The sequence below is a fragment of the Copadichromis virginalis genome, linkage group LG22 (genome assembly GCF_057382275.1).
Source record: "Copadichromis virginalis isolate Kocher_CV1m ecotype Utaka linkage group LG22, C_Virginalis_male_GT1.1, whole genome shotgun sequence".
In the NCBI taxonomy this organism is placed as follows: Eukaryota; Metazoa; Chordata; class Actinopteri; order Cichliformes; family Cichlidae; genus Copadichromis; species Copadichromis virginalis.
Genome location: NC_140638.1, coordinates 26934801 through 26959493, shown reverse-complemented (window position 1 = coordinate 26959493; position 24693 = coordinate 26934801). Strand labels below are relative to the sequence as shown.

Sequence of the window (24693 nt, the reverse complement as noted above, 5' to 3'; positions counted from 1 at the left end):
TGGAAACTTGTCTGTAACATGATCAAAAGAATGGAGACATTGAACTATGCTACAAACCGTTTGTAGCACATTTATTTACATTAAGGCCACAACAGTACTGTGGTGGTAGAGTGGCATCAGAAACAAAAGTAACAGTTTCTTTACAACAGTATGCCACAGGTGACAAACCCTGTGAAAGTCAATGAAGCAGGAGTAGAAAGCTAATCACAAACCATGTTGTATGCCTGCAGTAGGTGACCTAATTGGAGACCTCTCGACTTTGAGTTGTACAAAAAGCAAAATAGGTAGACTAAAGTCACAATTATTGCTTACTTGTTGCAATAAATGTGACGACGTTAAGCTAAACTTCAGCTATGATCCATTAAAGTAAATTAAACTTACAAGATAATCTGGAAACCCATAACTCCCATGTTAAACCAGTTTCTAAAGTGCTGTTGTAGAAATGAGTGACAACTGAAGTTAACACTCCAATTCATAGTTCTGTAACATTTATAGGAAGAGCAAAAATGAATAGTAACAGTTTAAATTTTATTTAAACACTATGGTTTTCAGTGGTGTTTGTTTCATGAGCGTAGTTTAGAGCTGAAAGTCCCATAACTTAATCTGCAGCTGCCTGTAGTCACTTCTGTACTCTAGGAAATGCCAGCCCTATCTGTGAACAGTACAGTTTTCCAACACTTGAGACAACTGATGGTAGGACACTTAATTAAGATATCTTCCACAGATGGGTCATTCATTGGAGAGTGAAGGAAGTTTCAGTTCTGATATCTCGGAGTCTGGTGTGCTGCTGCCGCTCCGATCGCTGTATGTGTCCCTGTGTGGCACAGAAGCAGTCTCAATTAGTATGCATACCTTTAGAAAATGAGTAAACTGAGACATACACTATTTACCGTGGAGATAGACGGCAGCCTTTCTGTAAGTAGCTCTGCAGCTTCCCCGCAGCAGCAAGCAACAAACCAAGGTAGGGGGGTGATGGCTTGATGGGACGTGAAGTGAACTCGGGATGGTACTGCACACCAATAAAATATGGGTGATCTGGAAGTGGAGAAAACAATTTTAAACAGTCTGTTGAAGGTTTCACAGAAAAGGTTGATATATTAAAACTGAAAATAATTCTGTTTGCTTTTCTGTACCATCAAGCTCAATGACCTCCATCCTCTCTCCTTCCACATCCTGACCTACGAACCGGAAGCCCTTCTCATCAAAGTGGCTCTTAAGCTCAGGGTTGACCTGTTCACAAAAACAAGGTATACATTTGGATCACAGGTTGAGCAGGTGACCAAGATTAAATGCGGCGCTTTGGGTTCAACCCCGGATTGGCCCTTTGCTTATACGTCTGTCCCCCACTAACTCTCTATCCAATTTCCTGTTTCTGCACTGAACACTTAATGATGATGAAATATTAGTTCAGCATTACCTCAAATCGATGTCTGTGCCTTTCATCCACATACTCTGCATCTCCATAGAGCTTTCCTGGAATACAGAAGAGCTGTAAGCACAGAGCAACAGTTCATCACCGGCTGGTCCAGGTTGAACTAAAAGCTTTTCTTACGCAGTGTGCTGTTGGTGGTTTGGAAAATGGTCCGTCTTTTCCCAAGCCTCATGGTGCCACCCATCTGTCCGGGGTTGTGTTCTGGCATATCAATCACCTGCAAAGATTAAAATGAAAGGATGGATTTTAATATACAGTTACAGTGCATGCAGGAGTCAGGTTGTTTGTGCAATGCATAAAACTTACCACAGGATGCTTTGTTTCCGGGTCAAATTCAGTCGAGTTGGCATCTAAGTATGAAACGGAACAATATGCCATTAGTTATTTTAATCAACAGTCAGCCACCAGTGCCCACCTTTTATGAGTAGGAGATGCATTTCAAGCTGAAAACTGACTATGCTTTGAAGAAAGCTCCCATTCCCACACCTCTCTCAAATAACTATGCTGTAACAAACACGTTTTGACAGACTATCTTCTGTATTTTCAAGGTTCAATGTTAGCATTACGGCTGCTGCAAAGTTGACAAGAAGGCGGACACTGGCTGGAACCAGTGTTTATGGCGTGAGTTTATTAATTTATTGAAGTTAGCAGTAACGTTTTTGAAGATCAGAAGGCTAGGTTTAAGTATTATAGGAACCGCCTTTACAAAACTAAATGTACAAGAACTGGACTGATGCACAGCGGGAACAGACATCTGAACCTTTGCTGGTTAAGCTGCTAAAGAAACAAGTACTTGTTTCCCCCCCCCCAAATACATTTCCAGGCACAACTGGCACAAAAAATTTGCCCAATTCCAGGCGAACCTTAACAATTGAGATCGAGGGTATTGCAGGAAAATCGGGACTTTTGACTGAAAAACGAAGTAGGCAATGTGGTTCTTTTTTATTCCTCCACACACAAGGACACACAATCAGATTATAATGGTCCTCTTTGGATCTACCTATACGTACCCACAAACAATCTCAATGATGAAACTTAGCATAGATATAGATCCTATGTTCATTACCTATCCATCCAAAATTATTGTATACATGGAACAATATACACTTTTCATCTATGAAATTTCAATCATTTATTAATTACCTACATCACTCAGCATTCACATTAAAAGGTAATGCTGCTTTGTTTCTTCTTCTTTACTGTGAAGATAATATCAAAAACATTACCTGTCCAGCCGAGCACGTTCCTGGCAAACTCGCATACAGCCAGCTGCATTCCAAGACACACACCTGCAGAAATATGAACACCAGTCAAGTAGTGTTTCTGATGCTGCTACTTACTGACATTAAATATGGAGTAAGATAATAAAACATGTAATGTGATCCACAGAAACTCTTGTACCGAGGAAGGGTTTTTTCTGTTTCCTGGCCCAGTTGATGGCATGAATCTTTCCTTCAGTTCCCCTCACACCAAAACCTCCAGGAACCAGGATGCCACTGAGGACAGTGGAAACATTGTCATGTTGATAAAAGTTCCATTTTAATATTCAGGCTAGATTATCTAGTGAGACAGGACATTGTGCTCCTACAGGGCACTCACTCAGAGCTGCAGAGTTTTTGCCACGCCTCGTGGTATTTCACTGGGTCCTCCTGCAGAGTGCTTGGCTCCAAATTAGCAGAGTCTATATACTGAGAAGAAGAGATGTTCACAGCTTACATGATTGGTCTAAAGGCACAAGTCAAGTTGTTTAAAACAACCCCCCCCCCCCCCCCTCCCAAAAACAAACAAACAACCAAACAAAAACCCCAAACTAAAATCAACTATTTAATCACTAATCATAACTATCAACACTTTCCCCTACTCTAGAGCCGTAATACCTTTAAACTTCAGGGTACTGCAAAGACTGTCATAGCCATGGAATACAATGAGGAAGGACTAAATCTAGGAGGAGCTGGCTTCACTTTGAACCATGTCTAGATCATTTGAGACTAAAGACTATGATTCTGTGTACATACCTTAACCTCCAACTTGTGGCTGATGGCGAGTGCAGAGTGTTCGAGAGCCTTTATAACAGAAGCATAGGAGTCTGAGAACTTTGTGTACTTCCCCACCAGTGCGATAGAGCAGTGCTCTAGCAGTCTGTCTGACCTGTGAGGAAAAATATGGGCATCCATTTATTTCTCGGTCTTCTCTGGAGGACAATGACTTCTCATGGGAAAGGTTCAACCCACAAAGGTGCTCACTCACCTGTCAGACATCTCCTTCCATTTAGTCAGCATCTTCCTTGGTCTGGTCTCTATTGGCATATTCAGTCTCCTGCTCAAGTAGCTCACCACACCCTGATCTTCCAGCAGTAATGGCACTCTGTAGATAGATGACACATCGTGCACACAGATGACCTGGAAGAAGACAGGTAATCCATTTTAGATGTTTATGGAGAGAGCTTTATGGCTTAATCGAGCCTGACAGGTGCTTCACCTACCTGCTGAGGCTCCACGTGGCAGAACATTGAGATCTTTTCCTTGACAGAGTTCTCCAGCGCAGTTGTACAGCGGCACATGATCTGCCAGTGAAAAACAAACAATCAGAAAAACCTTTAAAGATCCAATTCCGAGTTTGTCCAAATTTGAACTTCGCCACATGTAGCACACATGAGGCTGGGTTCAAGTAAGAAAATATGTGTCCTCTTGCATGACTTCTCTTTTTAAATTTATAGAAATCTGTGTGAGCACCTTTCTTAATCTTACAGTCCTGATTATGTGCAAGCTGGCAATGGCCTCCATCTCCATTCTGACTAAATTTCTCTTTTTTGTACTGTGACTTGTAGGCAAAGAGGCTTTAATTTTTCCTTGATTTAATGTTTCAGCAGGATCATGTCCATTCTGTTTCAGAAAAGCTTCCCAGGAAGTTAAAACCATCATATCATCAATGCAGAGTACCAGCATGAACGCATCACCCCACTATACCAGTGATCTAATAGTCTTGCTTTATCCTTTAACGGGGTCATGTTTTAGTGCAAATACATCATGTACAAACACAAAACTGCTTGCAATATTATCAGAATGCTAGCACTCCAATTACTAATCACAGTTAAGGGTCCGTGGTTGGTTGATGGTGACTGTACAAAGAGTTTGCACAATTTTTCCATACAGCGGTAATAAATGGTTAATCCATTTTTCATTTGAAGAAGCAGATTGGAGCAGCATTTAAAGTTCAGGCACCTGAAGTGTGTCAAATATGCAAAAAACAAAACAAAAAACCCCAGATAATCAGGAAAGAGGGCAAATACTTTCATGGCACTCCAATCCCTGGTTGCCTATAGTGAAATTATGAATTAGGAGTCAAAGAATCTTTTGCACATAAAACATCTGGGTTTCAACATGTAAAATATGCCACTCAAAAATCCATTTTAATTCAGAAATGTAATTTAAATGCAAATGAGACATCAAACATGTTTATGTAATAGCAACTCACTCACCAGATCAGGAGACAAGCCTAGGCCTCTCAGCTCTCTCACACTGTTCTGTGTCGGTTTGGTCTTTTGCTCTCCTGTTGCGCTGGGCTGGACACAACCATGCAAACAACAAACCGGTACATAATGAGACAGTCTACAACAATCACCCTCTAAAAGCTAGTTTCATTTCTTAGAAGTATCTAAGCAACACCTCATTAAAGCAGAACAAAAATCTGGGCACAACTTTCAGTATTTTTCTTACTAAATACTCACCTTTTTTGAACAGGGCTGAATAAGAGTGCATATTTGCATTAAAGCCACATTCAGGTATGCAGCAGTTTCACATGTTCGTTAAATGTAAGGTGAGATATAAAAGTATGGCTGTCTTACCTGTGGTATCAAACTGACATGAATGTTACAGAAATTCTCCCTCTTCACTTTAAACTGGAACTGCCTGAAGGCCTCGATGAATGGCATGCTCTCTATGTCTCCGACAGTCCCTCCCAGCTACAAACACACAAACACTGGCAGTGACCATCAAGGCGGGGGGGGGGGGGGGTGTTACACAAAATAATAGAGCTAGACCCTAATGACATTTAATCAAAATACAGGGAATCTCTGGTGATCAATGACAGTTATTCAGCCCTTAACAGCCTATTGATATTACGCTTTATGGCATACCACACTCCTGAAAATGTACCAAGTGAGACACTATAACAGAGCAGGTTATCCTACCACACTCATGAGTTTTCCCTCCTGCAGACCGATGGTGTGGACTATAATTGGCTTTCAATACTGAATAGTAAGGGTGGTTTTTTTTATGCTCACAGTGTGATCCCTGACGCATATGTCGTGCACCTCTCGATTTTTGAAACCTGGCACATTTGGCTGGAGCTGTCGTAGCTGGGCTGAAGACACGAATGTATTATCATGCCAGTTTTTACTGCCATTTTAATTACATTCCAGCACAGAAGCTCAGAGATATACAGAGGGAGATTGCGTAACTATTTGAAACCCCCCCCAACCACCTGAGCAAGTTGTATTCCCACAATCCATCCCTCTGTATAGCCAAACAGTTATGTAAACAAACACCAAGCAACATAAAGTCTGATTGATGCGTCACGGCTACTATTTTCTCTTCTTGGACGTTCTGTAGCAGACGAGGTCTTCCCAGCTGTTAACCCTAAAATACACTGGATGTTGTTGTGGTGGTTTTATACTCAGAAGTAGGGCTGAGCTATATCATACCGTTCACGGTAATACCGGTGTAATTTTGGGCAATGATAGGAAAATGAAATATCGCGATAGAATATGGGTAAAATGCGCATGCGCAGTGCCTTTGTTTACATACGCACGCAGAATGAGAAGAGTGAAAGCGGATCGTTGAATGAAACGGATGAACCAGAATTGGTTTGTAAAAATGCTGCAGCTTCAGTGGTGTGGAACTGGTTTAGCTTTCACGTGCAAACGTGAAAGACCAACACCACTTTGTATTGGTCTTTCACGTGGAATTCCAATAAAATTGATTCATGTTTATGGCTGTAATGTGACAAAATGTGGGAAAGTTCAAGGGGGCCGAATACTTTTGCAAGCCACTGTATTTCACGGGTTATCCTACCTGGCTAGCTAGCATTACCCACCACGCCATTCTAACGTGTAACTATGCAAATGTAATAATACATGTTATTGAAAAGAAACCTGTTTTTAGGATTAAGAAATCAAATCAGCATAGAAAAAAAATGCTTTTTTCATATAATCATACTTCATTCGAGCAGCCAGCCTACCTCAATTACACACACTTGAGGTTCTATATCGTCATCATCAACTGGCACTTGTGCCTGTTTCATAACCCATTCCTGGATTGCATCTGTGATGTGTGGCACCACTGGAAAAGAGCAAAGCATAAAATGCGTGTTCGGTTAATGACTCATCTTTGACATTACCATCCTTCTCTAAATGACCTGACCGTTGCATACCCTGCACAGTCTTGCCCAAGTAGTCTCCCCTCCTCTCCTTGTTGATGACTGACTGGTAGATCTTGCCCGTGGTTAGGTTGTTGTCTCTTGTCAGCCGGATGTCGAGGAAGCGTTCATAATTCCCCAGATCCAAATCAACCTCGCCCCCATCATCCAGCACAAATACTTCACCTGGACAGAGTGAGGGGTAAACAATTAGATGACAAGCCTGCACGTGTTCATTTATACTGAATATCTCTGCTGACATACCGTGCTCATAGGGCGAAAAAGTGCCTGCATCTATGTTGATGTAAGGGTCAATCTTAATTGCAGTCACATGCAGGCCACATGACTTGAGGATCGTGCCCACACTGCTTGCAATGATGCCTTTGCCGATACCTGAGATGACTCCTCCAGTTACTAGGATGTACTTCATCATTGTTGCTCTGATACCTGGAGGTAAATGAGTGATTAGAAAGCAACAGAAACCACTAATAACTAGTCAGACATTTAAAATAGTCATTTTCAGAAGCTTACCTGCAGTAACTTATTGGCCCACATTAAATGTGAATTAATAATTCTTTGTTTGTGATAACATATTTGTTCAGTTGTAGTTGCTGTTCACTTTTCTCCAGGCACTTTGGTCTTATTGATGCATTCACTGACCATTGTTCCTCTTAAGACCTTATCAAAGTAAAGGTTCCTAGATAGGCTATTATCATATCATGCGATAAGATGAAATACCAGAATTGCCAGACAAAAACAAAGATAAGATACGATTATAACAATGTATGGGATGGAGCTGGACTCCCTCAAGGTGGTGTCGGAGAGGCGGATGCTGTCCAAGATAAAGACAATGTTGGATAACACCTCCCACCCACTCCATGACATGTTGGTCAGTCACAGGAGCTCGTTGAGTGAGAGACTGAGATTACCGAAAAGCACCACTGAACGACATAGGAAATCATTCCTGCCTGTGGCCATCTCCCTGTACAACGCATCCACTTAACACACTGTTTGCTGCTACAGCTACACATGTTTCTTTTCCAACTATTTATTTATAAGTGACTTATGTATGTATGTATGTATATATATGTATATATTGTACTATTCTTAGTTAGCGTATTGTCTGTCTTGTCTTAATGTTGGTTTAAAATGGAGCACTGTAACAAAAAATAATTTTCCCCAGGGATCAATAAAGTATTCTGATTCTGATTCTGATGTAGCGTATTAGCATATATTGGCTTCAACCTCTAGTTGCGGTTAGCCATTACGTTTGAGCATGAGTGACTACAATCTTGTTTCCCTTAAACAGTTATCATGTGACCAAGCCAAATTCTCCTTTGTTCAGTCTATGACCAAAAACAAAAAAATCACTGAGTGTCTTCACTTGTGTGCGTGCGTCTGTGTGGCTTCTTTGTAGAATAACTTTAGCATATCAAATAAAGTGAAGCAAATTGCTACCTTCCTCCTAGGGCTGTGTTGTATCATATTGTACAAATTTTTATGCTATATAACAATGTTGTATTGAAAAATTATTGGTATAGCAAAATCATCAATCACACATAAAGTGCAACCAGGCAGCAAAGTCTGGGATGCTAGTAGCTGGTGTATTATAATTGTAACCCCATTGTAAACAAATGACTCCACTGGGAGTCGCTGAAGCACTTGTTACATTACATACCACATGCAGAGCAAAATGGATGAAAATAACTGATGTCACTTCCATATTGCAAGTTAATGGCAAAATCCTTTTTGTTTTCTTCCTCAACTTGAGTCTTAATACAGTGGGATATATGGCAGTGAATAATCTAATGGTACCATTTTAATGTTTTTGATATATAAGACCAGTTGTGTGTCTGTGTTCTAATAATTTAGTGGAAAAAAAAGGTTTTGTCTTTTTAGGTAAACTTTAACCATGTGGGACATGTGGCTGGTCAAAACAAGATACATTGCTAAAAATAAGAACTATTTTAAAACATTTTCTTCATTTTCATACCAAACTCTACTTGATTGTGAAGGAAAGGCCAACTTGCTAAAGAATGAAGTAGTTAAAAGCTTTGGAATTTGGTGAACCTCGAGTTAGAAAGTTTTGCGGCCATTATCATACATTGTCATACTGCCTATTGAGCTGCGTTACATTGCAATATACGTATGATGTGCAAATGTTTAACAGGAAAGCTAAATATGAACAAATCAGTATTCAGCAAAGAAAAACTCAGTAAAGTTAACAGACCAGACCACGTATGTCCTCCTCCTTGTACAAAAAAATGGACCCCACACTAACACACTTTTGTTGTTTTCAGGTAAATAGAACTTAAGTAAAAATAAAAGTAACGTTACATAGGCTCGAAGGTCGACAACTAAATGTGTTTCAAAGTATGTCTAAAAACATACTGTGTCGTATTACAACCCTGAAAAACTTCGGGTTTTTTTATACATGAAGCATGGCTCTTAGGGAGCACGAGCAGACCGCGCGGCACAGTTGCAAATTGAAGAAAACCAGCCGGTACAACTAGCTTTTAGCTAATGGTCAACATCGTTACGGGAGTTATTTTCAGCTACAGCAGACCAAGGCGGTCGTTAGTATCTAAAATAGACAAAGGAGATGCTTAAGATTTGCTAAACAAGGTACCAATTTCGTTAGTTTCTTTAACTACAAAGGGTGGCTAATGTTCCATTTCTATCAAGCCTGCCAAATTGTTACGATACCCAACAAGGCTTTCAAAATAAAAGCGAAGTTGGGTATTTAAAAACGCGCACATAACGATTTATATTCTCAAATTTCTAAACGTTGCCATCCAAGTCTAAACTAAGCCCTATGTTTCTTGTTACGAGAATGTGAGTCGTAATATAACCAATCATTTCTACAATAATATTAAGAAGAAATTCCGAGTAGAATTTTATTTTGTTTTATTCTTACGGGAAGCGAGACGTATTCGTTTACCTTGACATAATTTTCTACCTAGCCAACCACAACCTCTGTATCTCTATCAGATTTCAACTCACCGAAATATTCCGCAACCAAAGACTCCTCTGTAAAAGGATCGTCAGCGACGCAAACAGTTAGCAGGACCTTTCGAAATTTCGAATTTTGGTACTGTGATTCCCTAAAATCCTATCTATCCACAAACTAGCCCCACACGTGTATGAAGCACGACTGAGGGCTGTTCTACGTCATTCAACACACTTACGACAACGATATGTTACCTTCAGGTACGCCTCGGAAACTACTGCGGCCTTCGGGGGAGTTTTTGGTTTCCACGAGGTTGACCAAATAAAAGCCTGTATGCATCCCTGTATGCAGTTCAGCACAGAGGAATCTGACTAGCTGACAAAAGACAAACACCTATTATCATAGAAAAATGCTGATACTTAAATAAAAAAGAAAAATAAACAGAAAACCTACCTGATGCAAATTAATTAATAAAATGGGGACTTTATTTCTGAGAGGCCAGACAGAATAATTGTTAATCACATTGTCTATAGAACCACTTTTTTGTCGTTTTTTTTGTGCGATTAAAAAAATGTATTTATGTTTATTAAGTCCAATTCCTCAGATTTACAATGACCTTTTTGTTCTTTGTTGTTGTTTTATATCATTGGCCCTTGAAGGCAACACCGTTTGTATTTTTAGATCAGCAGGGGGAGCTCATGTTTCATGGTTAATGGGCGGAGAGGGAAAAGATGGCACCCCCACCCCCCTCACACACACCAGGCATCTATCTGCCTTATATCATCTTGCTTGGAGTCCCCTTGCATTGTGCATATTTTAAGTAGCTGAGAATCTCAATGTCTTGCACAATTTATGTGAAAACAAATTTGTTCACACCGCATTCATTCTTTTAAGTGCACACTACACCAGAATAAGTACAGCACAATCATTGTTCAATAATAGAATAAGCTATGGTGTCCTGACAATAGACGTAACAGTGTATCAGTGTGAATCCAGTGATAATGGATGTTTCACAGAAGCAACAAAGCAAAGCTCAATTGGTCCTGGAGCAGAAACACATAAATGGCTCGAGGCAGAGTTGAGGTTACAGCACACCAGCTCCCCCTTCTCCCACTGACACAGAATGAGACTTTATACAATAAATGACCAGAGTGCAAAGTGGTTAGTTACAGTGTGCTGCAGAAAGGTCAACGATCTTGTGGTGTAAATCGTGGTGTATAATCTTCATTGTGCTCAATGAGATATGAAGTCTCAATTTTGCCACACTGTGACTCACTCAGGTTGAACAACAAGATGTCCACAGCTTGTTTGGATCATCCACAACTAGGTTCATTGGGTGCACTGTGTGGGTGAGTGCTGCAAATTAAAATAACAAAAATGAGGGACTTAGTGACTGATGGCTGACTCACAGACAGATAGCTCCAGAGCTGACTGATGCTTCTGTGTAACACCCAAATCATACTTGTGAGCCTTAGCAGCCAGCTTAGTCTCTGGAACACAGGAGGGGGGCTTAATGAGAGTTTTAATTCATTTTTGACCAGCGCTGTGATTGAATTAAACTCCCACAGAAGGGCTGGATCCTCTCCTCACCACAAGCCATTTCCTCCTATTAGAGATGTAACAGAAGCAGCAGGCAGGGAGGCAGGTCAGTCTGATATGACTGTATTTTTTGGGGGGTAGTGTTTTATGGAAACATATAACAGGGCTTACGTGTCTGCTGCTAGCTTCACCTTGTGGTCTGCTAATGTGTTGATGCAGCTGCATGGTGTTCTGTTGTACATTTTTAAGGAACCTTTTCATTATGCGGGAAAAGAAATGACCAATGTTTTCATCACAAATATTATATTAAATATACAATACTGTCCAAAAGTCTAAAACCACCTCTCATATCTTCATGTTTGACAATAGCAATAGTTCTCTGGGCTTTCTAAAGGTCTTTTAATCTTTAATCTTGTAATTTTTTAAAAGATTAAATATTTTAATTTTGTCCCTCTTTTATGAGCTTTTAATATTTTCTCAATATGCCTTATAATTTGCATTTCAAATCACAAAAATACTGAAGATTATACTCTTTTACAGGCAGAAAATAATATTTTTGTACCAACAAAGTTACTGTCAAAGAGCTGTTAGCCTATAACTTGGCATGTCTTAGCATGGTTTGGAGTTGTATTTCAGTCAGTTCTGTCTTTCCAAACATGTTTCCAAAACTGATGGAATTATGAGCATAGAGAAGTACCATCAGAGTTTGATTCACCACGCAATACCATCTGGAAAGAATGTGATGGGCAACAACTTAAGTTGTCAGCATGAAAATGATCCAAAACTCACTGGAAATATAGTAAAACCACACCTAGCTAGCATAACATACAATGGGAGACTATCAGTCATGGACTGGCCTCCTCGAGACTCCAGACCTCAAAATGAGAGATAGCTAAAGATTTTTGCACAGTGCTGTAATATTTAGTTCGCCCCACATGTATCACTGAACCTCTGTCAAAATATTGCCCAGGTTAGCCCAGGTTAGCTTAACCAGAATTAGCTTCAATAGCGTCATGCTATTGCTCTCAGGTACAATTAAATGTGGTTGAAATTAAATAAATACAACCAGTAACATAATTAGGGCAGAACAGATACATAGATTTTAAAACCATTTAGATTTTTTTCTCCAAGACCAGGAGGTCATGTTTCTACTGAAAGAGAGCTGACCTGTGTCTTCTTGTTTCACATTCTTAATGTCTAACAGCTACTCTGATTTGCCCAAAGCCCAAAGCATTGCATTTAAAATGTGCTTTCAGTTGTATTTTGTAGTCCAACATAGTCAGACTAGCTGTTCACATTTCTCTAGGCTAGCCTCAACACAAACTCCAACTCTGTACTCTCTTTAGTGCTCCATGTATATAGTCACACTTATTCTATGATGGTGGATATTAAGGTTTAGCTTGCTATTTTTTGTGACTTCCATCCGTTCTTGGAGCAATTTTGCACCAAGAAGGAAATATATATTTTTATGTTATACAAGCAGTAATTACATAACATAAAGAGTAGAAGAAGGGGCAAGCAACCTTGCTTTGTGCAAAGTGAAAATGTATATCACATTGAAGATCACTAATTACTGTGTGTTTTCTTTGCTTAACCTTCATGTGTGACCTAAACAGATGTCTAGTCAAAACTACGTGGCTATGTATGACCTTTAATTTTAAAGTTGTGATTCCTACAACTGTGTACTTATACCTGAGAGGGATATTTCTTCTGCTGACAAATTTGAGTGTGGGAATATTAGACAAAATTTCTTCACTAAAAGTATTAAGTCATACTGAATCTGCTGTAAAACTAGGGTCTGTGGTGAAAAAAAATATAAAAATCTATACTACTTTGTTTCATAGAAGGTTGACACACCTTTATTTTTGCTCCACTGCTGAATTTTTCCATGTCCACTTTCATTTCTTCCATATAGCAATATTACCGGGTATCTCAAATAAGGTCAGCCGTAATCATTATCCTTTCAAAATCTGTCATGTTTTATTAACTTACTGCTTTTCGGCACACAAGAATATTTCTCCTACTTCATATCTTCCTGCTGCTCCGCTTCCTGCTTTGCTTAAGAAACTCATGAGCATCTTAAGAGCCTTCCAACCAGTTTTACTTCAGAAAAGAAGAATCATTAGTTAAAATGCTAATTAAAAACCATTCTATGACTAGTTCAACAATGGGGGGAAAAAATCTGATGTAACAAATAAAAAACACTTGCGTGTAATAGATTATTACCTCAAATATATCCAATTACAGGTCACTTTATTGGGTACACCAGATCATTTGCGTGTTAATGGAAATATCTGATCAGCCAGTCACATTGCAGCAACTCCAAGCCTTTAGAAATATAGACATGGTCAAGATGAGCTGCTGAAATTCAATCCGAGCCTTAGAATAATGGAAAATTCTTATTTAAGTGACTTGTTTTTTGATGTCAGCTGGACTGGACTGAATATTTGAGAAACTGCTGATGTATTGGGTTTTTCCTGCGCAACCATCTTTAGGGCTTACAGAGAGTGGTTCAAAAAAGTGAAAATATTCAGTAAACAGCAGTTAATTGGGGGAAAAAATGCATTGTTGATGTCAGGAGTCAGAGGAGTATGGTCAAACTACTTCAAGCTGATAGAATGACAACAATAACTCCAATAACTACTTGTTACAAAGTATGTAGAAATGTATTTCATAATGCAAAACACATTGAACATTAAACCATATGGGCTACACAACAGTCAGCTAAAACAGGAAACATTGGCCATAATTCACACATCCTCATCAAATTAGATAACAGAAAATTATAAAATGTTGCCAGTCCTTTAAATTTCTGCTGCAACATTCGGATGGTTGGGGTAGAATTTGGTAACATGAAAACATGGACTGATCCTGCCTTGTATCAATGGTTCAAGCTGGTAGTGATGGTGTAATGGCGTGGGAAATATTTTCTTGGGACATTTTGAACTGTTTAAGCCTCAACTATACTTTCAGCATCGATAACTCTGCTTGGATGTGCCCATGTCTGAGTGGCTTAAATTTTGCCATCAGGCAGTGAGTGTGACGATCTGTGCGGACATCCATGTATCTGGCCATTTTTTTTTTTTGACTGCACAGACCAGACTTGTCCACCAAGAATTTACATTGCAGTGTACCAACTGAGCATGCACTCCAGATGGCAGTCTAACAGGAATGATTATTTGGTCATCAGGTAAGTCCAGCTTTCTATGTCTGCAGTGGAGCATAATCAAGGCTTTAGTATAATCGAGGCTTTGCGCATCTTTTAAATACCACAACCTACCTGAGTATTGTTGCTGACCGTGTCCATCCCTTTGTTATTACAGTGTACACATCTTCTGATGGGTGCTTCCAGGGTGATAATGTATCTTGTCACAAGTTCCAGTCATCTTAAACTGGCTTCTGGAACATAACAAAAGTAACTTCATTGCATTCAAATGGCCTCTGCAATCATCAGTTCTCAATCCATCAGAACAACTTTGAGTTTGTGGTGGAACAGTAGAGTCACCTCATATGCAGCCAACATAACTACAGCAACTGCGCGATGCTATGATATCAATATGGACCTGTGTCTCTGAGGAAGCTTTCCAGCACCTTGCCGAATCTATGCCATGAGGAATTAAGGGAGTTCTCAAGGCAAAATAGGGGCCAACACAGCACTAGCAACTTATGCCCATGAAGTGAGTGTATACTTAAAAAGTGATTTATTAAGGTTAACAAGACTAATAGTAAATTTGCAGTATTTATTTATTTAATGCAATTTGTCACCATCACATTGAGTAAACATTAATTATCAAAATAATTTACTGCTTTAGGTGCAGTGGAGACTTGCTGTGGAGGCTGTTTCCAAGCCAGTTTGTGTACACTGCAGAGATCAGTGTTCCATTGTACTGTTTTGAATTGTTTGCAAAGACATGTTGCCAATTAGAATACACTGAATTTTAAACTGTATATTGATTGCTGACTTGTTTCCCAGGCATTGTCCACTGAGGCACAAAGAACATAACATTTTTTCATAACAAAATCAATAACATTTAATCAGATATTTACCGCCAATTTAAAATACTGATCACATGTTTTGTGTGTTGTACTGTGTTATATTGTGGAGTGTCTCTGAATTATCTATGAAGACCAACCTTTTCTATTCTGCTATTTGCAGTGGTTAAGCAGTTTTCTGTGGTTGTTCTGTCTTGGTTGCATTTACAGCTTATAATTTCATACCAGTTAATTGATATTTAGCAATTACCCAGTTACTTTGAGTCAATTTAACAAAGAGTTTAATGTAAAACATTTTGTCTGCAAATTTTTTAATACTTATTGTGTATATTTTAACATTCTATCGATACTTTCCTTGTTGGTCCTACACTTTTCTCTCTTATTATTAGGGTTTGCACATAACTGATTTCCAATTTAAATATGTACAATCAATCTGATACAGTATATCACAAAAATTAGTACAGCCCTCACATTTTTGTGCACATTTCGTTATAAGGGCAAGATCAAAGTAGCATGGAGGGAGGTTAGCCATCTATCAGAGTTGCAGAAAGGTGCGACAAAGAAGGTGCATAACAAATACAGCAAGCTGTCCATACCTGAGGCACGTCGGGATGTCATTCCGACTGGAGAAATGTAGTCGGATGATAACAAAGATATATATATATATATATATATATATATATATATATATATATCTCGCTATATATATATATATAGCGAGACAGAAGTTAAGCTCTCCTTGCAACATGGCAAATTGAACCTCCCCCATCCTCATTCAGATCTGGCGTTTGGAATTATTTTGGTTTTCATGTGACGTATGACCCTGAAGGTAAGCGCGTCATGGACTAAAGTAAAACAGTATGTTGGATGTGCCACGCAATGCTCAATTACATGGGTGGGAGCTAGTGTGTTAGCGCAGTTAGCTCGTTAACGTGTTGGCCGTCCAGCCCCACGCTCAGGGCGATCCGCGGTAGCTCGTTAACGGAGATTTGCCGTGTTGTGGCGTTAACGTCATTTCAACGAGATTTACGCTGACAGCACTAGCGGGAACACAACGAATATGACTGCACATTTACTCCGACATCATCCTAGTGCAAAGACAAGTGGAAGCCGACAAAAACAACAAGCACGCATGCTACAAACTTTACCCGAGTCATTTAGACAGCCGTTAGCACATGATCCTCCTTATGGGGACCTGATATGTTTAATATGCTGCTGAGAATATAGCCCAGAAGAAGCGGATAGTATAGCTTTTATTTTGGAAAGGGACATTTCTCTGTAATAAACTCTCTTTTCCAAAGATGAGTGATTCCTCAATCAGATACAGGGCTCGCAAATTTTTTCCAGTCGGGCTACCAAAATCTATCTCTGCCCTGCCCGTCGGCCTATCGTAGGAAGGAAAAATATATGTCAATGCTTTTGCATTCTTTCAGAAATGTAGCTGGGTAATTATGTCATTGGCATCGGTGAGCCACTGTCAATATGTGACATATTGAAATCGCGTTTGAATTTGCGCTTGTTTTTTTGCTTTCACTTTGCAATCGCGCGAACTGTGTATAGAGAGTGACAGCACTGATTGGTGAGTGACGATCATTTGCGCACCAATTCCTCTGACATCGTCTTATCAATCGTTAGCTTACTATGCAAACATGACAAGTGAAATCTCCGGCAGCTTAAACATGTGAGAGGTTGATTGCGCAGAGAATCGCTGAGCTTATGTGAGTGAGTGTGTAAAAGCAGCAGGATATATATTTTAGTTCTGCTGAGCCAAATAAGACAGGTCAGGGTGAAGAAGTGACAGCCAAAGAAAAGCTTACCACAAAACAGAAAAGTTATGACAAATCAGACTATAAGGCAAAAAGAAAGTGCATCTTTATGGTTTCATGGACAAAAGAATTTCTGTGGCTGCAATATGACGAGCTATATAACCGGGGCTGCACATAAGTGGTCCGCAGGTGCGCATTCGCTGTCAAAATAAAAAATGCGCACAAGATAAGAAGTTGCAACGCGTGTTTGCATACATAAGATTTTCAGGAGGAGGACAGACATTTGTTTAGAACTCTTAAAGATGTCGAAGAAGCTCCTTTAAGCAATTACTTTGGTGTTCCTCCACCTCCAAAGAAATGTTAGAAGGAGTCCGAACCACAAAAGAAGCACGTATTCTCGGAAAAGTAGTTGCAGGAGGTGAGCTGGCTTCAAACAAATGATGAACGCACAGAGATGTGGTGCGGAATGTGCCGTGAAAATTTCATAAATGACAAATTAAAAAGGCATGAACATTTTTTTTGTATCGAAAAAATATCGAACCGTGACACCAGAGTATCGAACCGAACCGAACCGTGAATTTTGTGTATCGTTGCACCCCTACTATCTATCTATCTATATAAAATCACGGTTTCATTGCTATGTAAAGAAACAGTTGTGATTACATTTATCAGCTGTTAAAGTTCTCAGAGTTTATTCATTCTGGTTATTTCAAATTGGAAGACAATCCACTGTTATATCTAAACTAGTGTGAAAGTTAAACCTAGAAACGTTGAGCTTAAAAGTCACAATAATTCTATACTGTCTATGAGAATAAAATTCAGTCATTCCACTAGATTTATTTATGCTATTTTGTGGTGTAGCTACACGTGGGCTTGCAGTGTCCGTCTCATAGCTTGCACCTTCATGTTTGTGTCAGCTTTAATTTATTTAAGTACTGTAAATGAAACGGTGACCAGAGTCATGGTAAAAGGAGATATAGATGTTCTTCTTCCTCCATCCCTGTCTTTAATATGCGCATAATCTGTGGAGCTGCTCTAGCAGAGATGTAACAGAATATATTTGTACCACGAAAACACAAGCCCAGCCACAGAGCAGCACCACACTGATGCGGTTGTTGCCCTTTAAGGCTTATTGCTTCTCTTTCACATTTATCTCATTTAATTATGCTGAGAGGATGACATCAGAGTGGGACATTAGTACACACTGAGATATAGCTCTGTCGTGTGGGAACATCAGTGGGCAACGATACCCCCCTCTCATGCAGACTGATCTTTCTCCATCTTCCTCCGTTCATTCACTTGTTAATTACATTACTCATCTCTCTCCTGGCCTCAGCTGTGTCAATGAAACAGCTGGGGTTGTTCCTAGAGCACCAATCCTAGGAATCATAAATCAAAACCTCTCCTGCTGCCATCAACTAAGACCCAGGGAAGGGAAAAGTGAGCACTCCTCTTGTTATCTTTTCTTATATTTTAGGACCTCAAAGAAATTGAGAGAATAGTTAACAAGTCATACATGCTGTCCTTGATTGTCTTATTACTTTTTTTTTTTTTTTTAACTTGGCTTAGAGAAGGGTTAGTGTCTATTAATCACATCTCATTTTGACTCTCCTGACTGTGACCATTTTATACTACATTTGGTCATATCATTGTTTAGACAACAAAGGTACCAGATCCAGCACAGCACTCAGGGCTGGACTGATAATCTGGCATACCGGGCAATTTTCTGGTGGGTCTTTTGGACTGACGGGCCAGCCTGAAGGGCCACTGCAAACGGGGTGTGCAAGCACTGACAGCAGCCCCTTCATTCATTTTCATGACTGATGCTGGATTTCCCAATCAGATCTCTTAATGAGATTGGCCCCTACCCTATCTTTGTTGTGCGTCATGTAGATTGGGGAAAAAGTTTAGTGTGGAAGAAGTGGTGAAAAGGTGGAGCTGGAAAGCTGAGAGAAAGCAATAAAAAGAAACTAATAATAGATGTAGCAAAATGTACAAAATTAACCGACAGGTTAGCTGTCAGTGCTCCTGCACTGTGAACAGTAGTACCAGCAGCAATTAGTAACCGGGCCTCCCAGTCACAGGAGGCTGTTGCTGCTGGCACCAGCTGCGGAGAAGAGAGGAAGAAACTAAGAAGGGGAAATTCTGTCATGAATCGCTGTGCGGCAGGCAGGAGTTGGACCCAAAATGCAGGACTCACAGACTCGGGGAGGTGAACTCAAAACACAGCTTTATTTGCTGGTAGAACAAACATACAAACTAGACTAAACTGGGAAACCATAAACTAAGAACACACAGGGAGATCCACACACAGCATGAGGGACGACGTCACGCCGAACAGAGGGAGACGCAGACAGAAATACACAGAGGGTAAACGAGGAAAGTTTGAACACACGGGGAACACAGGTGACACTGATAATCATAACGAGACAGGGCGGGGTGAACTGAACATGACATGTACGGGCGTGAGAGTCACAAAGTAAACAGGAAGTGCACAGAGGTTCAGACAGGAGGAGAGAGAGCACGGGGAAAACACAGACATAACGGGCTGGGGAAACATGAAACAACCACAAAGGGAGACGAGGGCTCATAAATACACAGGGCACACGGGGGGGGGGGGGAGAGCACGGGGAGAACTTGGACATAATGGGCAGGGGAAACATGGAATAAAACATAAGGAGAGACGAGGGCTCACAGATACACAGAGGGGCACACAGGGGTAAAAGCCATGAAGGGAAAACACTTAGGGAACAACACAACAGGGCAACTCAGAAAACATGGCCTAAATAAGGAACAAAATACAAACATACAAGAAAACTAAGAACACTGGGCCAACATGGCCCAGGACCATGACAGTACCCCCACCTCAAGGGCTGGCTCCCGACAGCCCAAACCCGAAAAAACAAAAACAGAAAACAACCCACCCAGGGCGGGAGGCGGGGGACCAGGACAGAGGGACCAGAACGGGAAACAAAAACAAACAACAGAAAACACAGGAGCACATGACTATAGTCCAAATAAGGTTCAGGGGGCCGACCCAGAGCCCACAGGCACAAGAGTTCACGGGTCACACGGTCGGGGGGCCGACCAGGTGGGTGGCACAGGTGACAGAGCTGGTCCGGAGGCCGGCCGTGCGGAAGGCAGTGGCGATGGCGAAGGGGACGACGACGACGGAGCAGTTCAGGGGGCCGACCGCGCGGAAGGCAGCGGCGGCGGCGAAGGAGACGACGGAGCAGTTCAGGGGGCTGACCGCGCGGAAGGCAGCGGCGGCCCTCCAGTCTCAGGCGTGCTGGCCATGGCCTGGTGGGCACAGGACCAGACGAGGCAGGACCAGACGAGGCAGGACCAGACGAGGACGAAGACTCGGAGGCCGGACCAGACGAGGACGAAGACTCGGAGGCCGGACCAGACGAGGTTGCAGAGGCCGAGGCTGGACCAGAAGCAGAGGCTGAGACCGGACCAGGCGTAGCAGAAGCACAGGCAGAGGCTGGCCCAGGCGTAGCAGAAGCACAGGCACAGGCTGGCCCAGGCGTAGCAGAAGCACAGGCTGGCCCAGGCGTAGCAGAAGCACAGGCAGAGGCTGGCCCAGGCGTAGCAGAAGCACAGGCAGAGGCTGGCCCAGGCGTAGCAGAAGCACAGGCGGATGCAGCCGGACCAGGCGACGACGAGGCGGTCGCAGGTGGCGGCTGGACAGGCTCCTCGGGCCCTCCAGCTGATGCGGCGTGAGGCTGGACAGGCCCCTCGGACCCTCCAGCGGAGACAGGAGGCTGAACAGGCCCCTCGGACCCTCCAGCGGAGACAGGAGGCTGAACGGGCCCCTCGGACCCTCCAGCTGACGAGGCGTGAGGCTGGACAGGCCCCTCGGACCCTCCAGCGGAGACAGGAGGCTGAACGGGCCCCTCGGACCCTCCAGCGGAGACAGGAGGCTGAACGGGCCCCTCGGACCCTCCAGCGGAGACAGGAGGCTGAACGGGCCCCTCGGACCCTCCAGCTGACGAGGCGTGAGGCTGGACAGGCCCCTCGGACCCTCCAGCGGAGACAGGAGGCTGAACGGGCCCCTCGGACCCTCCAGCGGAGACGGGTGGCTGAACGGGCCCCTCGGACCCTCCAGCGGAGACGAGGAGGTGCTGGCTGGGCTCACTGGAACCCCCAGCGGACGAGGTAGATGGCGACACGGGAGCCGCGGAGTGCTGGATGAGCTCATCCGAGCTTCCAGCAGGAGCCGATGTAGAGCCAGAGAGAATTGGGACCCCGGGCTCAACGTTAAGCTGGCTAGAAAACTGCACTGCTACGGGGAACTGGGCCAAAGGTTCAGGTGCGAGCTGAGCTGCTGGACACACGGGGACCTGAGCTGCTGGACACACGGGGACCTGAGCTGCTGGACACACGGGGACCTGAGCTGCTAACGGTGGAGAAGTAAACGACTGCACAGGGGAATGAACTAGAGGTAGTGACGGTTGTGGTGCTGGTGGTTGAGTGGGTGACTGTGCTAAAGGAGGCTGCACTGGGGACACTGGAGACTGCACTGGGGAAAGCAGGGCTGCAGGAGGCTGCACTGGGGACACTGGAGACTGCACTGGGGACACTGGAGACTGCACTGGGGACACTGGAGACTGCACTGGGGAAAGCAGAGCTGCAGGAGACTGCGCTAGAGACTGCAGTGATGGTTGTAGTGGAGGTGTGACGGGTGGAGGAGTGGCTGAAGTGGCTGCGGGTCGGGCGGCTAATGGCTCGGCTACAGAGTGCCTTAATGGCAGGGCTATGGGTTGAATGACTGACTGAGTAGCAGCCTGAATGGCTGGGTGTAGTGACGGTTGTGGTGGAAGAGAAACAGGTGGTAGTGTGGATGATGGAGCTAAGGGCGACTGAGTGGCAGACCGAACTGATGACTGAAGCGATGGTAGAGGTGAAAATGGAGCTTGTGGTGGAGTTAATGACTGTGCTAGCGGGGACACAGGAGACACAGCTTGTAGCTGGGCAGCTAAGAGAGCTTCAGGAGGCTGGACAGCTAAGAGAGCTTCAGGAGGCTGGGCAGCTAATAAACTGTTCACATTACCATCCGTAGCACAAAACACAACCCCTGAACGAATAGTCCCACGGTTCGACACAGAAAAAGAGTCCTTATTCACCACAGCCGGCGATGTAAAAGTCCGAACGTCCGGCTGTGGGGTGGCGCGCCCGCGGCGTGATCGACGTTTCTTCCCCGCAGATGGCTCCAAAGGGCCGGGAAAAACCACATCCGGCCAGTGAAACTGACGCGGCTGCTCCAGGGTGGCTGTTGTCTGTTGCTGCTGGGCCAAGTCTGATATTTCCCGAGTTCGCGCCGCCTCCCGGGCTTCATTCAAATTGGCCAATAAGTCCAAACATCCTCTGACCTGGCGGAGATGAGAATTTCCTTTGAGGATTGCTTCGATAGCATTTATCCCCACAATCTTTGCCCTTGTATTGGAAGTGTGGGTTATCCACTCGACTAGGCGTTGGACACGTATCAGATCGCTCTCCCCGGGTAAGTCTGCTGGGTCCATGTTGTGGTGACGTCGTACTGTCATGAATCGCTGTGCGGCAGGCAGGAGTTGGACCCAAAATGCAGGACTCACAGACTCGGGGAGGTGAACTCAAAACACAGCTTTATTTGCTGGTAGAACAAACATACAAACTAGACTAAACTGGGAAACCATAAACTAAGAACACACAGGGAGATCCACACACAGCATGAGGGACGACGTCACGCCGAACAGAGGGAGACGCAGACAGAAATACACAGAGGGTAAACGAGGAAAGTTTGAACACACGGGGAACACAGGTGACACTGATAATCATAACGAGACAGGGCGGGGTGAACTGAACATGACATGTACGGGCGTGAGAGTCACAAAGTAAACAGGAAGTGCACAGAGGTTCAGACAGGAGGAGAGAGAGCACGGGGAAAACACAGACATAACGGGCTGGGGAAACATGAAACAACCACAAAGGGAGACGAGGGCTCATAAATACACAGGGCACACAGGGGGGGGGGGGGGGGGAGAGAGCACGGGGAGAACTTGGACATAATGGGCAGGGGAAACATGGAATAAAACATAAGGAGAGACGAGGGCTCACAGATACACAGAGGGGCACACAGGGGTAAAAGCCATGAAGGGAAAACACTTAGGGAACAACACAACAGGGCAACTCAGAAAACATGGCCTAAATAAGGAACAAAATACAAACATACAAGAAAACTAAGAACACTGGGCCAACATGGCCCAGGACCATGACAAATTCACTTGGTAAGAAAATACAAGTACAAGAAGTAATTAGGAAGTCACAAATTCAAGGATTCAGGTAAAATGAATAGCTGCTTTGACCATGATCCAGTGATGATAGCAAAAGTTTAGCTTTTAATATTCGTCAAATGCTACACTAAAGATTAACCCATCAGCGACTACCAACCTGATTAAAACCTGTTTGCTTGTCTGTTTGGTGGATTGTTTGTCCTAGTCCAGCCCTGACAACACCTGACAAGAACTGTTATTTACTTATGAATGCGAACTTTTTAATTTGTCTCACAAAATTGGATCAGTCTTGTTCATCAATTACAATAAAGTCTTGTGGCATAAATTGTGCCTTTTATATCTTTTTACACAATGCTTGGTCAGAAAACCAGCAGTCTTTATTCTATGAACTGCCCTTATGACTTTCTTAGTAGCCAGTGCATGAATTGAGCACATACACATATGTACACCTGGCTTAGGCATAACCGAAAAAAGTAAAATTCAAGAATTTTGTCATCAAGTATTATAGTTGTGAGGACAGGAATGACGATGACCATGGTATGCCAATCAGAATAAGATCAGTACCATTTGAGCTGTTGAGCTATGTTCCCACTTGTTAGCATCATAGCGTGCTGAGAAAGCAATGGGAAGATACTCAGTGTAGTGTTCAGTGCCAGCATTATTGACCATTAAAAAGCAAAAGCCAGAAATCATCAAGCCATATTCCATAAACCACTGTTTATTAGCTCAATCCAAGTCATTTACGGAAAAACAGGACTTTCTTGTATGTAGCAGCACACACAGGTCTTCCATGTAATAAAAAGACAAGTTGGCAAAGGTGTAGAGATTTTTACTGGTTCAGAATAAACTGTATTGTTTTAAAGGATATTAGATACTTTCTTCTTGGCAAATTCACACTTCAGTTAGGACTCTGGATGTTGAGAAAATATTTACACTTCAGAGCATAAACTTGCACATCAGTAAGCCCAGAGTGTATAAAGTGACCAGGTGTCAGGTGTTCCCCAGGTAAGTGAGTCACACGCACCCATTTTTCCTGCTTCTAACACATCTACTTGGAGAAAAAAAAACAGTTTGTAAAGATGAGACTTTGTTGAAAAAACGAATTCTTTGCTTCTGGACTTCTTCTTTTCCTCCTGTACCCTTGCTGATGTGGAGGTTTTGTCTGGGTGTCAACACCTATCATTCAGGAGAAAAGTGCAGCAGGTGCCTGCTGATATCACAAGTGATGCGGCAGGTATAATCGGGCCCTTGTTTAACACACTGAGTTGTTCTTCCTGCTGCTGCAGACCACCTAAGTGCCTGTTTGTTATATTTTCCCTGGGA

General features: G+C 42.6%; 1 protein-coding gene across 2 annotated transcripts; it reads right to left on the bottom strand.

Annotated features, from left to right (window-relative positions):
* Positions 1–39: 39 nt before the first annotated feature.
* ctps1a (CTP synthase 1a) lies at positions 40–10030 on the bottom strand. 2 transcript variants are annotated; one of them, XM_085447070.1, is made up of 18 exons: positions 9851–10030; positions 7112–7294; positions 6863–7033; positions 6671–6771; positions 5277–5393; positions 4911–4994; positions 3915–3995; positions 3680–3831; positions 3448–3580; positions 3032–3120; positions 2834–2928; positions 2659–2721; positions 1739–1782; positions 1553–1649; positions 1418–1473; positions 1134–1230; positions 891–1035; positions 40–814 (listed from the first exon to the last, which is right to left on the bottom strand). In XM_085447070.1, exons 2-18 carry the CDS (start codon positions 7278–7280, stop codon positions 730–732), a joined length of 1779 nt encoding a protein of 592 aa, XP_085303196.1. In that variant the 5' UTR covers positions 7281–7294; positions 9851–10030; the 3' UTR covers positions 40–729. The 2 variants fall into 2 exon arrangements, with proteins under 2 accessions (XP_085303196.1, XP_085303197.1); XM_085447071.1 differs by lacking the exon at positions 9851–10030 and adding an exon at positions 7379–9566.
* Between the last annotated feature and the right edge of the window lie 14663 nt (positions 10031–24693).

What these genes read in the sequence shown, in the direction of transcription:
- ctps1a (XM_085447070.1), bottom strand. Translation starts at nt 7,280, where the DNA reads ATGATGAAGTACATCCTAGTAACTGGAGGAGTCATCTCAGGTATCGGC. An exon ending in AACCACCAACAGCACACTGC is followed by an intron (nt 1,474 to 1,552) that starts GTAAGAAAAGCT and finishes TCTGTATTCCAG; the next exon opens with GAAAGCTCTATGGAGATGCA. An exon ending in GGCTGCCGTCTATCTCCACG is followed by an intron (nt 815 to 890) that starts GTAAATAGTGTA and finishes TGTGCCACACAG; the next exon opens with GGACACATACAGCGATCGGA.